Source organism: Branchiostoma belcheri, unplaced genomic scaffold (genome assembly GCF_001625305.1).
Source record: "Branchiostoma belcheri isolate BF01 breed outbred unplaced genomic scaffold, Haploidv18h27 scaffold51, whole genome shotgun sequence".
NCBI classification, from domain to species: Eukaryota; Metazoa; Chordata; class Leptocardii; order Amphioxiformes; family Branchiostomatidae; genus Branchiostoma; species Branchiostoma belcheri.
Window position 1 is genome coordinate 1228739 of NW_017804143.1, and position 12278 is coordinate 1241016.

At 43.3% G+C, this 12278-nt stretch overlaps 2 protein-coding genes across 2 annotated transcripts in view; one reads left to right on the plus strand and one right to left on the minus strand.

Moving 5' to 3' along the window:
• Nucleotides 1-4698: 4698 nt before the first annotated feature.
• LOC109480555 (uncharacterized protein C12orf29 homolog) lies at nt 4699-10195 on the minus strand. The gene is made up of 4 exons (XM_019782780.1): nt 9314-10195; nt 7425-7519; nt 6459-6960; nt 4699-6008 (listed from the first exon to the last, which is right to left on the minus strand). The coding sequence occupies exons 1-4, from the start codon at nt 9482-9484 to the stop codon at nt 5769-5771; spliced, it is 1008 nt and encodes a 335-aa protein (XP_019638339.1). The 5' UTR covers nt 9485-10195; the 3' UTR covers nt 4699-5768.
• Nucleotides 10196-10750: 555 nt separating this feature from the next.
• Nucleotides 10751-12278, plus strand: part of LOC109480556 (N(G),N(G)-dimethylarginine dimethylaminohydrolase 1-like) — a 4682-nt gene continuing 3154 nt past the window's right edge. Inside the window, exons 1-4 of the mRNA XM_019782781.1 lie at nt 10751-10872; nt 11152-11340; nt 12042-12066; nt 12278. The exon at nt 12278 is cut by the window's right edge and continues 138 nt beyond it. Of these exons, the coding sequence (XP_019638340.1) occupies nt 11169-11340; nt 12042-12066; nt 12278 (198 nt within the window). The 5' untranslated portion in view covers nt 10751-10872; nt 11152-11168. The remainder of the gene's footprint in view (nt 10873-11151; nt 11341-12041; nt 12067-12277) is intronic.

The window sequence follows — 12278 nt, forward strand, 5'->3', positions numbered from 1 at the left end:
TAATATTATTTATTATATATATATATATATATATATATAAGTGTATATATATATATATATATAAAATCAGCCTGAAAGTAAGACATTTTTCATAGTGATCTTCAGAGTTCAAAAATTTATTGCGTACAATACATCTATCTTCTGAGGAGACCAAACCCAACATTAATGCCAAATTTGTACCTGTTCATTCTTTGGATTCAGAAAAAAGTAGTATCTTAAGTAACAGGATCTCTTTCCAGGGGTGAGTTACCCTTTAAGATACCTTAAGATTTTTTTCTGTTATAATATAGGTGGGTAACAAAGAGTAAACTACTTGCTCAAATGTTAATATTCACATATTAGCTCCAGACAATCATTGGTATGACGTACTCCCTAGCTCATGTATTTATTGCCTACGTAGTGTCTAGAAGGCTATGTTTTTTGTAACATTTGTGCTTAAAAATATATTTCAAGAAGCTGTGGACATGATTACCTCCATGAAAAATGCAGGACCTGGTATTGTTTTTGGCGTGTCTGTCTGTGTGTGTGTGTCTGTGTGTGTTTCCTTATTTCCATAGTCAATGAGACAAGTGAAAACCATTTACAAAAACACGTATTTCATGGAGGAATGAGATCTCCGAATTCTTGTTAGATTTTGGGCCCCCTGGCAGTTTTTCACAGTACTGCAGTGGAACTTCTGATTTTGATATCTGATATTCTGGATATACTGTGGCCATGTAGTAGACAGGACCCGGGGGCAATTAGTTACTGATGGTGTTTGATTTCACCATGTAGCAAACAGGACCCAGGGGCTGGTCACCATGGTTACTGATGGTGTTTGATTTCACCATGTAGCAAACAGGACCCAGCAGTATGTCACCATGGTTACTGGTGGTGTTTGATTTCACCATGTAGCAAAATGGACACAGCAGTATGTCACTGTGGTTACTGATGGTGTTTGATTTCACCATGTAGCAAAATGGACACAGCAGTATGTCACCGTGGTTACTGATGGTGTTTGATTTCACCATGTAGCAAACAGGACCCAGCGGTATGTCACCGTGGTTACTGGTGGTGTTTGATTTCACTATTTAGCAACTTAAAGGTGGATTCTTCAGGCTTGTTCAACTAAAAACCTTCTGATCCTTGCTCTTTTCAGGACAACATGTGGGGCAAGCTGCGACATGTGCTGATTTTCTTCCTCATCATCCTGAATGAACTCAACATGCCGGAAGCTGGCTGCAGGTGTACATCACTATGTATCTGCAACCGGCAGGGCCTCACACACATACCTAAGGACCTACCAGCATCTATCTCTAGGCTGTATTTCGCCGCGAATAAGATTACATCTGTAAGTCAGTCAGATTTCTGTCATGTACCAAAGCTTAAGATGTTGGACCTGTCCTCAAACCAGTTGACTGACATTCCTAAAGGTGCATTCTCCAATCTGTCCCAGCTTGAGAGGTTGGTCCTGCCTGGCAACAAATTAACTGCCATTAAATCTGGTACATTCTCAAATCTACCAACGCTCCAAAAATTGAGGCTGGACCACAACAAAATTACTAAGATTCAGAATGAGGCATTCTCAAATCTAGCAAAGCTCCTAGATTTGGACCTGTCCAACAACCAATTAACTTGCATTGATAATGGTGCATTCTCAAATCTAACCAAACTCACACACTTGTGTCTGTGTTCTAATAGATTAACAATCATTAATAATGGTGCATTCTTAAATCTACCCAAATTCCAGGTCTTGCGTCTGAAGTACAACCTACTTACTTTCATTAATGATAGTTCATTCTCAACTCTATCCCAGCTCCAGTACTTGCACCTGTCCTTCAACCAATTAGCTTTCATTGATAGTGGTGCACTCACAAATCTGACACAGCTCATCTTCTTGTCTCTTCACGGCAACCAATTAACTGACATTCAGCCTGGTACATTCTCAAATCTACCAAAGCTCCAAACATTGAATCTGGAGAATAACAAGATAACTTATATTCATCTTGTTACATTCTCAAATCTACCCAGGAACAATACTGTGAAAATTGGCAAGAACCCCTGGAAATGTGACTGCAGGATGGCTCCAATCAGGCAGAAGATGACAGGGTCTTTACCATTTGAAGATCAGATAATATGTGCACAACCTGATAATCTCAAGGGGCAAAAGCTTAAAGAGGTAAATCTGATTTGTAAAGAGACTACAACAAAATTATATCCTTTGGCCTCCACAAAGCTTGCTACATCTAGGTTGCCTAATTCTTCATCTGCTGAGTCTTACAATCATGTTCCCATTGATACCAAATCCACCTCTCGTGCTCACTGGTACTTCAAATGCAATGCTGACCCCACACTCTGGCCTGTAGGAGCCACACTGCCTGTTGGGACAAACAAACCAGAAAGCAGCACTTCCCACACATCTGCTCCCAGTTTCCCCTCAACTCCCGTCATTGCCGCTATCGGTGGTTTGGTAGCTGCCATTGTCCTGATTGGTTCAATCATTCTCACAATTTGGTTTAAAAGAAGGGCCAAGAAGCCTGCACCAGACCCAGTTGGCTTGGATGTCGGAAATCAGCTGTCCGCCTTACAGTCCAATCCTATGTATGAAGGTGTAGAAAGTCTAGGTCTAGGTCCAGGGCAACCTGTCAAAAAGAATCTTCCTACCATACCTACTGCAGCTAAACGTGAGCTTCCCCCAATTCCCACACCCCCCACTGAAGCCCTGCCCGGTATCTCACAGCCTCAACTGTATGAAAATATGGACACCTCATAAGACCTCATAACAGAACCCCAACCCAGAAGGTGCGGGTCTATTTGGCCAGTCTACTAAGAACAAGGCCCTTACAACAGTCAATCAAATCAAACCCTCTAAAATTGACCAACCCCCACTTCCCCTTTAGGGTATTGTCACCCTCAAACGTCTCTCAGAGCCTAATCTGTACAAAGCTACAGGCTCAAGGCTGTAAAAAGAAGACTCCTAGTCCATCTAAAAAGTGTGACTAAGCCTTTGGATGCTAGAAATCCATATTATGACAAAGGGCGATCAGCAGGCAAGCTTACTATACACATGTGGAAACCTCACCAAAGGAGCCAATCTCAGGTTCAGTGAAACCTGCAAAGAAACAAGATCCGTGGTCCAGCCAACAAGAACATTCCTCCTAACCTAGAGGACTGGCCTTAAAAATGTCTATTAAAAATTACAACAGGTTCCTTCATGTCCTTGGTGCTGAAATGTATTTCCACTATCTAAACATCACTGGAACATGGCAATAATTTGCAATGCTGAACATATGATTCCTTTTACTACTATGACAATGATAAGGTGTAGCATATCAAGGATACTATGATGCATTTGTTTCCAACACCAAATGATAAAAAGCATCAAGCAATGCCTTGCCATAGTGTTTAGATGTTCTTCAGATTTTAGTAGTACATACTTATCAGCATGTCAAGACAAATTAAATTGGTGTGGCCTTATCAATATCATTAGATTTACTTATGAACCCCAACCCAGAAGGTGTGGGTCTATTTGGCCAGTCTACTAAGAACAAGGCCCTCTAAAGATGACCCTCCCCATTTTCCCTTAGGGTATTGGCACCCTGAACCGCCTCTCAGAGCCTAATCTGTATAAAGCTACAGGCTGAAGGCTGTAAAAAGAAGACTCCTAGTCCATCTAAAAAGTGACTAAGCCTTTGGATGCTAGAAATCCTCATTACGACAAAAGGCGATCAGCCTCACAGGCAAGTTTACTATACACACAATTGTGGATAAAGAAAGATAAATCCTTAAAACAGCCCCCCCCCCGTAAATTCTGTAAAACAATTACATGCCTTAAGAGTGCTAAAGATTAAGGATGCATTGTGGAATTCAACATGTAGCACACTGTGTATAAAGCAACAAATGCCAGCAAAAGTACACTTTTAGTACTAATCTATTTTGTTTTGTGAATTGTAGTCAGTGAGAGTCAGTGGAGTCACAACTGAAAAATGTCTATTAAAAATTATAACAGGTTCCTTTATGTCCTTGGTGCTGAAATGTATTTCCACTATCTAAACATCACTGGAACATGGCAATAATTTGCAATGCTGAACATATGATTCCTTTTACTACTATGACAATGATAAGGTGTAGCATATCAAAGATACTGGGATGCATTTGTTTCCAACACCAAATGATAAAAAGCATCAAGCAATGCCTTGCCATAGTGTTTAGATGTTCTTCAGATTTTAGTAGTACATACTTATCAGCATGTCAAGACAAATTAAATTGGTGTGGCCTTATCAATATCATTACATTGTACTTATGAATTACATGTGAAAAGGATACACCCATATCAATTCCAGCTGTCCCAGGGCTGTATAAAAAAGAAAAAAGGAAAAAAAATAGAAACTCCACAGAGTGCACAAATTGTCAAAGACCACACAACAGCAAAAACATTGTATGACATTGTTAAGTTCAATATGGAAAACTTAATAATAAATTTAGATTCACTTGAAGTTCCTCAAAACATAGTCCTATGAGGCTTTATAACATTGTACCATCTTAATAGTACTGGTAATACTTTTGAATAAAAAAGCGGAGGATTGGAACTTACTGAATATCTTTGAGTTCTTGCCTCCTTGTTTGAGTGCTTGAGCTCCAAAATAATTTCAGTGCTCCTGATTTCAAGATAAATAGCAGTAGATACACCTTTTCCTGGCGAATTAATTTTTGGTCCCGATGTATGTGTAAACAAGCAAGAGCACTAGTGTGTTTTATAAACAACTCTAGTAGGCTATTGTGATGTGGATACCGGTACATCATATGTGGCCTTGACTACATTGCACTTCTAATGGTGAGATCAAGAGACGCATAACCCAGCTTACATCATGCTACCAGTTTGGTTATGTTCACAGGGAAGTCTATACCTCAGCTCTGAATTTCAACTAGACCTTTTGATCAGTAAACAAGAAATATGTCACAATCTCCTTGTAAGTAGGTTGTAATGTCTGAACACAACTGCAATCTAGTTAAAACATCCACTGATATCCATGATCTGTGTACATGTTGGAATGCTAGGACTAGTAGGAGATAAAATGCATACACTTCTAGCAGCTCCTAAAACTTTTTCAGACAAGGGAAAAAAATTGCAGAGACCACTTTCAGTTCAAATGATTTTCTTCATTCATGTGGAGAAAGATTGTACAGTAGTTGAGATATGCAAGTCACAGTATGCTAGGATAAATCTCTAACAGATATAAGGATCAGTTGCAGTGTTTTACAACATTTTGTACATCTTTAGTGGGATTCTTACATCTTCTTGGAGATAATGCTTAGATTAACAATAGTCCACATTGCTATTTTGGTCCATGCTAAAACTACATGGTACAACAAATTCTCTTCAATAAAACTGCTTGATATTGGCACAATGCACAGCAAATTTTGCTGTTCAGGATTTTATCTGCAGTTCTACATCTGAATAAGAAACAGTTTTAACCAAGGACAGCCCAGTACTGTCTTTACTATTCTTATTCCGTCAACAACTGGTAGTTCCTGTAGTGTTGGAGGGCCTTTAGTTCTTTTCTGCACACTTGAAACACTGAACACAACAGCTCAGAATTTGTACAAGATTTCATAATATGGAGTGCTTACTTACAAACACCATTCTCTTCTAGCCTTTCTCTGCTTGCTTAGTGTTAGTTGAACACAAACTGCTGTAGTGCTTGTACAACTGTGCGGCCCATGGGCAACAGAAATGGTGGTAGGCACTGCCCAACACACCAAAAGTTGTGGGAAGGATTCTAATTGGACTAATTCTCTTCCAGCCATTGCACGGCTCTAATACTGTCAAACTGCTGTCCTTTTAGCCTGCCAAAGAGGTAAAACTGGGAGGTCTCTGGAAAGTCCCACTCGTACTGTCTGCCATCTACGGTGACGACCACGGGTAGAGTGGTGAGACTGGGCTCCTCCACGGGCCAGGGCAGACCCAGGTGATGCCGGTGCAGTTTGAAGAGCTGTCCGTCATTGCAGCTCCATACCACGCCCTCCACCTGAATGAATGAGTAAATAAATCAATGAATGAATGGTTTATTTGATCATTTTGATCCAATCAAAAGCACATCGCAAGCCATAGGCTGATTTGAGCACTTTCGACATATTTATGTCTACTGAAGGAAAACATTGTTTTTGCTGTACTCAATTTCTTCCTCTCCAAACACTGACCTCTGCCCTGATTTGTTGATGTCTGTCACCATGGTAACTGGTGTTGGGTTACATAATGTTGCAGTTTCATAATAGGACGGATTTAGACTCCTGTAACCATACATGTATATACGAATGTGTTTGAGCAACAATTAACAGATCATACCATATGTGAAGGTAAACATTATGTATTTGCTTTGCAAATGTTACTTTTATGGTTAAAAACTACATGTATTATTATAGCACTAGGCTCTTTACCAATTAGCACTAATCTTATCTTTGCTATTTTTGCTATTTACCTGACCCGCGGGGGTGGAGAACCACTCTGCCAGTTCCTCATGATCGAACGGCGGCGGCGTGTCGAACTTCAGCGCGCCGTGCGGCACCAGGAGGTGGATCGGACGCTTCTTGCCGCCCAGGCCGTACGGATTCGCGTTCACGTTCGTGCCAACAAGCTCCAGCGTTTGCCCCAACAGTTCCTTGAGTTTTACCGGCGTGATTTCCAACGTCTTACCATCGTCCTGTCTCCTCCGGAGAAGTAATGCTACGCCACGGTCTAAGTCTGCGGAAGCCAGGTGCCAGCAGTGGCTACGAGAGTCCTTCAGCACGGGAACCCAGCCGGGAATGTGGCCGCTGGCGCTGGGCTGCAGGCGGCCGTCGATCCTTCGCACCCCTCGCGCTGGCTCCCAGTGCTCTGGCGGCTTCTTCAGGTCCTTCTCCACAGTCCAGGTGAACGTTGGCTCCGCACCATCCTTGTCTCCCATCTCCCAAGCCTGGTGGGCGCTTTGGAACCTCTTGAACCTGTAACAATGTACATCAATAGTGTTGTAATGTAATGTAATGTAGTGTTAGATGTTCAAGGGTTAGGTGTAACAAGTCGTTCGGTGTAATTGTAGCCAGCTCCCGCCGCGCCGCGTGCCTGCGAAGCTGGTGTGTTATGCCGAAGGGCGGTAATACCGGCTATACATATTCAGGTAACAATGTATATAGATAGTGCCTGCATGGGGGTGGGTGATTACGAATTACGCAAAATTTTCGCTGCTGATTACGAATTTCGTTAAAGTCTCAGAGCTGATTACAACTTAACGCTTTGCGCCAAATGTACTAATACGAATTACGTTGATTTTGGGGGAGGCTGCCTATGGATTACGGAGAATAAAAATGCCTGATTACGCCTTACGAAGAAGGGCATGCAGGGCCCCTATCAGTTGGTGGCCCCCCACTGCTACATTTTCATCGCAATCAGACGTGAGTTTGTCACAAACCTCTTCTCGGCCTGTTTGTTAGGTTTGACGTCGTGCCGGGCCCACAGCCAGGGTTTTCCCCGGAACTCCTGCACGTACACGCACGTCCCGTCCACCTGTAGAAACAAGAGGAGCCAGTAAAACCCACAACCTCCCGGGCCACAGTCAGACACTCTAACCACTCTGCTAAAAGGTCTAGACCCATCAGCCGGGTCAGTTGGCAGTGCCTATAAAGCCCCCACTGTTACACTACTCCCCCTTTTCTTTTCAAGCGAATTCGACATCCCTGGAGCGGCACTCTTTGCCAGAACTCCCAGGGCCGGTGTGGGAACCACTGTAAGAAACAACCTTATGGTTCCGGGCTGGGGTTCGAACCCACAACCTCCTAGGCCCCAGTCAGACACTCTAACCACTCCGCTAAAAGGTCTAGACCCGTTGGCTGGGTCAGTTGGTAGCGCCTATAAAACCCCTCACCTTTACACTACTCTCCCTTTTCTTTTTTTTGAATCTTCTGAATTCGACATCCCTGGAGCGGCACTCTTTGCCAGAACTCGCAGGGCCGGTGTGGGAACCACTTTAAGAAACAAGAGGAGCCAGTAAAAACCCGGGCCGGGGTTCGAACCCACAACCTCCTGGGCCACTAATCCTAGATTAAACCTTGATACCTTGATAGAGGGTTTGCATGCCCTTTTTCGTTAACCGTTATGGGCTATTTTAATTTACCGTTAATCGTTGCCGGCCCGCTCTAATGCAACGTTAAGCGTTATCAGTATATTCCTCGTGAAGCGTTATGGGTCGTTTTAATTCAACGTAAAACGTTATTTGTCATCCTAAATTCAGCGTTAAGCGTTAATGAATAATTCTTCGTTACGCCTAATTTTGCCTTTCAAAGTGCAGGAAAATGCGTCATTGAAGGTTTAAAAATACAAAATTTCCCGGGGTGGAATGCCCCCGGACCCCCCTACATTGCTCGCGCCTTTGGCGCTCGACTCGCGCTCGGTCCCTTCGGCTCTAGCCAGAACCAGTTTTCCCTTCAATTTTCGGAAGTTTGCGGAGAGTTACAGAATTTTTTTAACGAATCCGTCAACCTTGACAGGCAAATTAACAAAAATCTTTAGTAAAATATGAAAACATCAGAAGGACCGACAAGCACTCTCAACACCATGATTTGCCTCTCAAAATGCGGGAAATTGCGTTTTTGAAGGCTTAAAGATCCTTAATTTCCCGGGGGAGCATCCCCCGGACCCCCCTAGATTACGAGCGCCTTCGGCGCTCCCCTCTCAAAGTCCATCGGTAAAACTGGGCAGACTGAAAAAAATACAAGCTGGCCGACGTCGATTCGGACACCCCGGTATTTGTGGGCGCACTCGGGGACCAGGGCAGGTGGGAAACATAGGGAACACATACCTTTAATGCATGCTTCATTACATGTACGGTATACGTAATTTTGTCAGTGATTACCTTTTCTCGATCACAAAGCGCGATACCAAATCCAGTGCAGCTCGAAAAAAAGCCTGTCAATTTACCGTTAAGCGTTGCCGACCGTCCTGAATTTACCGTTAAGCGTTATCGGCCCTGCTGAATTTACCGTTAACCGTTGCCAGGACCCCCCCATGCAGACCCTCTTGATACCGTCTACAGTCGAGTAAGGCTTCTTCCTGCCTGTCGTGGACTGGTCTAGTCGCTTCCCTCGTACTTCAGGTGCTCCCAGTGTCGATCCAATCTTGTTTTGAACTGGTTGACAGAATCACTGGATACTACACTCGACGGCAGCGAGTTCCAGTCTTTGATGACCCTCACACTGAAAACATTAAAAAGCTGAAAGGTCTAGACCCATCAGCCGGGTCAGTTGGTAGCGCCTATAACCCACACACACACACACACACGCACACACACACACTGTTACACACCTTTTCCGACGCCGCGGACTTCCGGACGTTCGCCTCGAGCGCCTGGGCGGTGAGCTGGTTCAGTGCGCCGACGTGGTAACTCTGGTCCTGCCGCTTGGAGGACTGTCTCTGCAAGACGGCGGTCCTAAACACGCAGGGGATCTTCTCTTGCACGCTGACACGTTCAACCATCGTGGGGGAATGTTTTCGATGTTTTCAGAATGAAGGAAAGCTTCTTGTTTGTCAGTAAATCAGTAAAGTGCTCTTGGAAACCTTGCAGTATAACATACGTCCTCGTGAGTCTAGTAAATGTCGTCTGGTGGCATATGGACGCCCCCCTCCCCCGCAGTTTCTTCCTTGAAAAATGGTTGCAGTCTCGCCATCTTCTCTTGCACGCTGACCCGCTCAGCCATCGTGGGGGAATGTTCTCAGAATTAGAAGAAGCTCCTTTTTGTCAACAAAGTGCTCTTGGAATCCTTGCAGTATAAATTTACGTCCCTCGTGTGTCCAGTAATATGTCGTCTGGTGGCACGGACGCCCCCCTCCCCCTTCCTTGAAAAAATGGTTGCAGTCTCGCCCTTAACGTTAATAGTCCTGTCATTTACGAAGCTGGACCTCTCCGTACCTTGTAAATGTTCAGTCAACGTTGGCACACTTTAGGGCGTTCAGTTATGCCATAATTGGAGGAAAATCTGTAGGCAACATCGCCCAATTATGCTCCTCACGTCGCCGGGTCTCGTTCCCAGGTCAGTACGCACCGAATCTCGGTCACAAGAGCGTGACGTCAAGCGCGCCAAGTTCGAATCGGCGTTGTAATCCGTCGCTATGGTTACTCTACATTTGTGTTGCTCAATATAAAGTCAATATACTAGTAGTCTATTGTGGAAAAAACAAGCACCAGCACTGAAGAAAACATTGACAGAAGAGACCAATAGCTTCAAAAGTCGAGATAAAGAGCCAATTCAAAGAAGCCATATAACGGATGGTGCTGTAACTTCGGATGACTTTTTACTAGTTCGACTTCACAGAGCATGAGCGTGGATTATCAGAAAACCGTTACGTTTTAATTAATGATAAATAAACAGGTTTAACAACTTTTTTGTTGGATGTTATCTGGATCCAGCTTTATCATGAAGTTTATCGATCAATAGTGACATCAGACAACAACATCCAGTTATTAGCTTCCTATAACAAGTCGGTGCCATTTGGAAGACTTCTTGGAAGACTTAATCGGAGGCCTGCGTGCCCTTTTTCAGGCCTTTTTAGTCTTAGTAATCCGTAGGCAGCCTCCCAAAAATCAACGTAATTCGTAATAGTACATCAGCCGCAAAGCGTAAAGTCGTAATTATGAGCTCTAAGACTTGAACGTAATTCGTATTAAATCGGCGTCGAAAATTTTGCGTAATTCGTAATCATACCCCCCCCCCCCCCCCCATGCAGGCCCTCTTAATCAGCAGACGAGATCTGTGCTGGTGTGGTACCATTTCAGACAAAAGACAAACCAGTCAGACTGGTCTTTTTAATTAAATCATTAAAGGACAGACAGCTCAGACAAGACCCTCGTTTGTCAGCACAGGAAGGTAGGAGGTTCTGCCTTGTTTCTTTCATGATTTGTGCTTTTTTTCTCAGTTATAACATTTTGCTGCATGTCTACATACTAGTATGCATTTATGTACATGTACGACTATAACTAAGCAGCATGTATTTGTGGTGTGAATCGGACTGAATCGTCCTTGTCCAGGCTTTAGTTTAAAAGCGTCTGGAAATAATAGACATTGGCCAAATTAATCTAGATATGTTTCCTTTCTTCTAGAAGACGTTGAAAGTAAATCTTCGACTTTTTTTACTTTACTTATAAGTTACGTCAGTCACCAGAATGTCTGCAGCAAACTTCGGAACCTACACACGGGCCATCGTCCGACAGATCCCGAACTCCATTCGGGACGGCTCGGAGGCCTTCCGAGATCGAGATCGGAAAGCGGTAGACTACGGTCTTCCCATGTATGAGCCAATCGACTTGGAGAAGGCCCGCAGAGAGCACGAGGCATGTTGATCACGATGGTTTCGTATTTTGTCAACTTGGTTTTTACTAAATATACGTTAACCGTACTCAAGATGGGGTCGTGTGGCGTAGCGACAGAGTGCTCGACTCGGAACCGTGAGGTCCCGGGTTCGAGTCCTGATATGCCACCGATCTTGTGCCCTTGGGAAATGCAATTTACACGACTTTTCCCACTTCGCTCAGGTGAAAATGAGTATTGTATTGTCCCTGTGTTGGTGGCGGTATTAATATAAGTTGGAAAAACTTGAGTGTGCCGTCACCACGTCTCTCTAATATAAGTTGGAAAAACTTGCAATTGAGTGTGCCGTCACCACGCGTCTTGTGACTACGTGTTGGGAAAAAAAACCGTACTCAACTCCAGCATGTACTTTTAGAAGACCCGAAAAGGCATGGTTACTTCCCACCTCAATGTCGAGAGGTCTTAATTCTTTTACTGCATTTTATTATGTTTACCGAAGGAAAACATATTCTTTTTTGCTACATCTCCTCTTCTTCTTCCGTTCCAAACACTGACCTCTGACCTGGTCAATGACCTGATATGTTGACGTCTCTCACCATGGTAACTGGTGTTGGGTTACATCTCTCTCTCCTCTATGCCTATGGCAATCACTCGATATCTTTATTTGCAATCAGATACACATTCATGTACAGATACATATTCATGTACAGATACATATTCATGCACAGATACAGATTCATGTACAGATATACAGTAGTACAGATTTTCCGAGTATGATGACCGTGTCAGTCCCTACACCTGAGTGAGGGTCACAGTTGACACGGTGGCCACGGTGGGTTACATAATGTTGTGATTTTGTAGTATAGAGGATTTATACTCCTGTCGCCATATATATATATATATATATATATATATATATATATATATATATATATATATATATATATATATATAGTAGTAGTAGT

Bases quoted from the DNA above. Each gene is read 5' to 3' on its own strand.
- LOC109480555 (XM_019782780.1), bottom strand. From the start codon at position 9,484: ATGGTTGAACGTGTCAGCGTGCAAGAGAAGATCCCCTGCGTGTTTAGG. The intron at 7,520-9,313 runs GTGTGTAACAGT...TTGTTTCTACAG, and splicing joins AGTCCGCGGCGTCGGAAAAG to GTGGACGGGACGTGCGTGTA. The intron at 6,009-6,458 runs GTAAATAGCAAA...TCATTCATTCAG, and splicing joins TCTCCACCCCCGCGGGTCAG to GTGGAGGGCGTGGTATGGAG.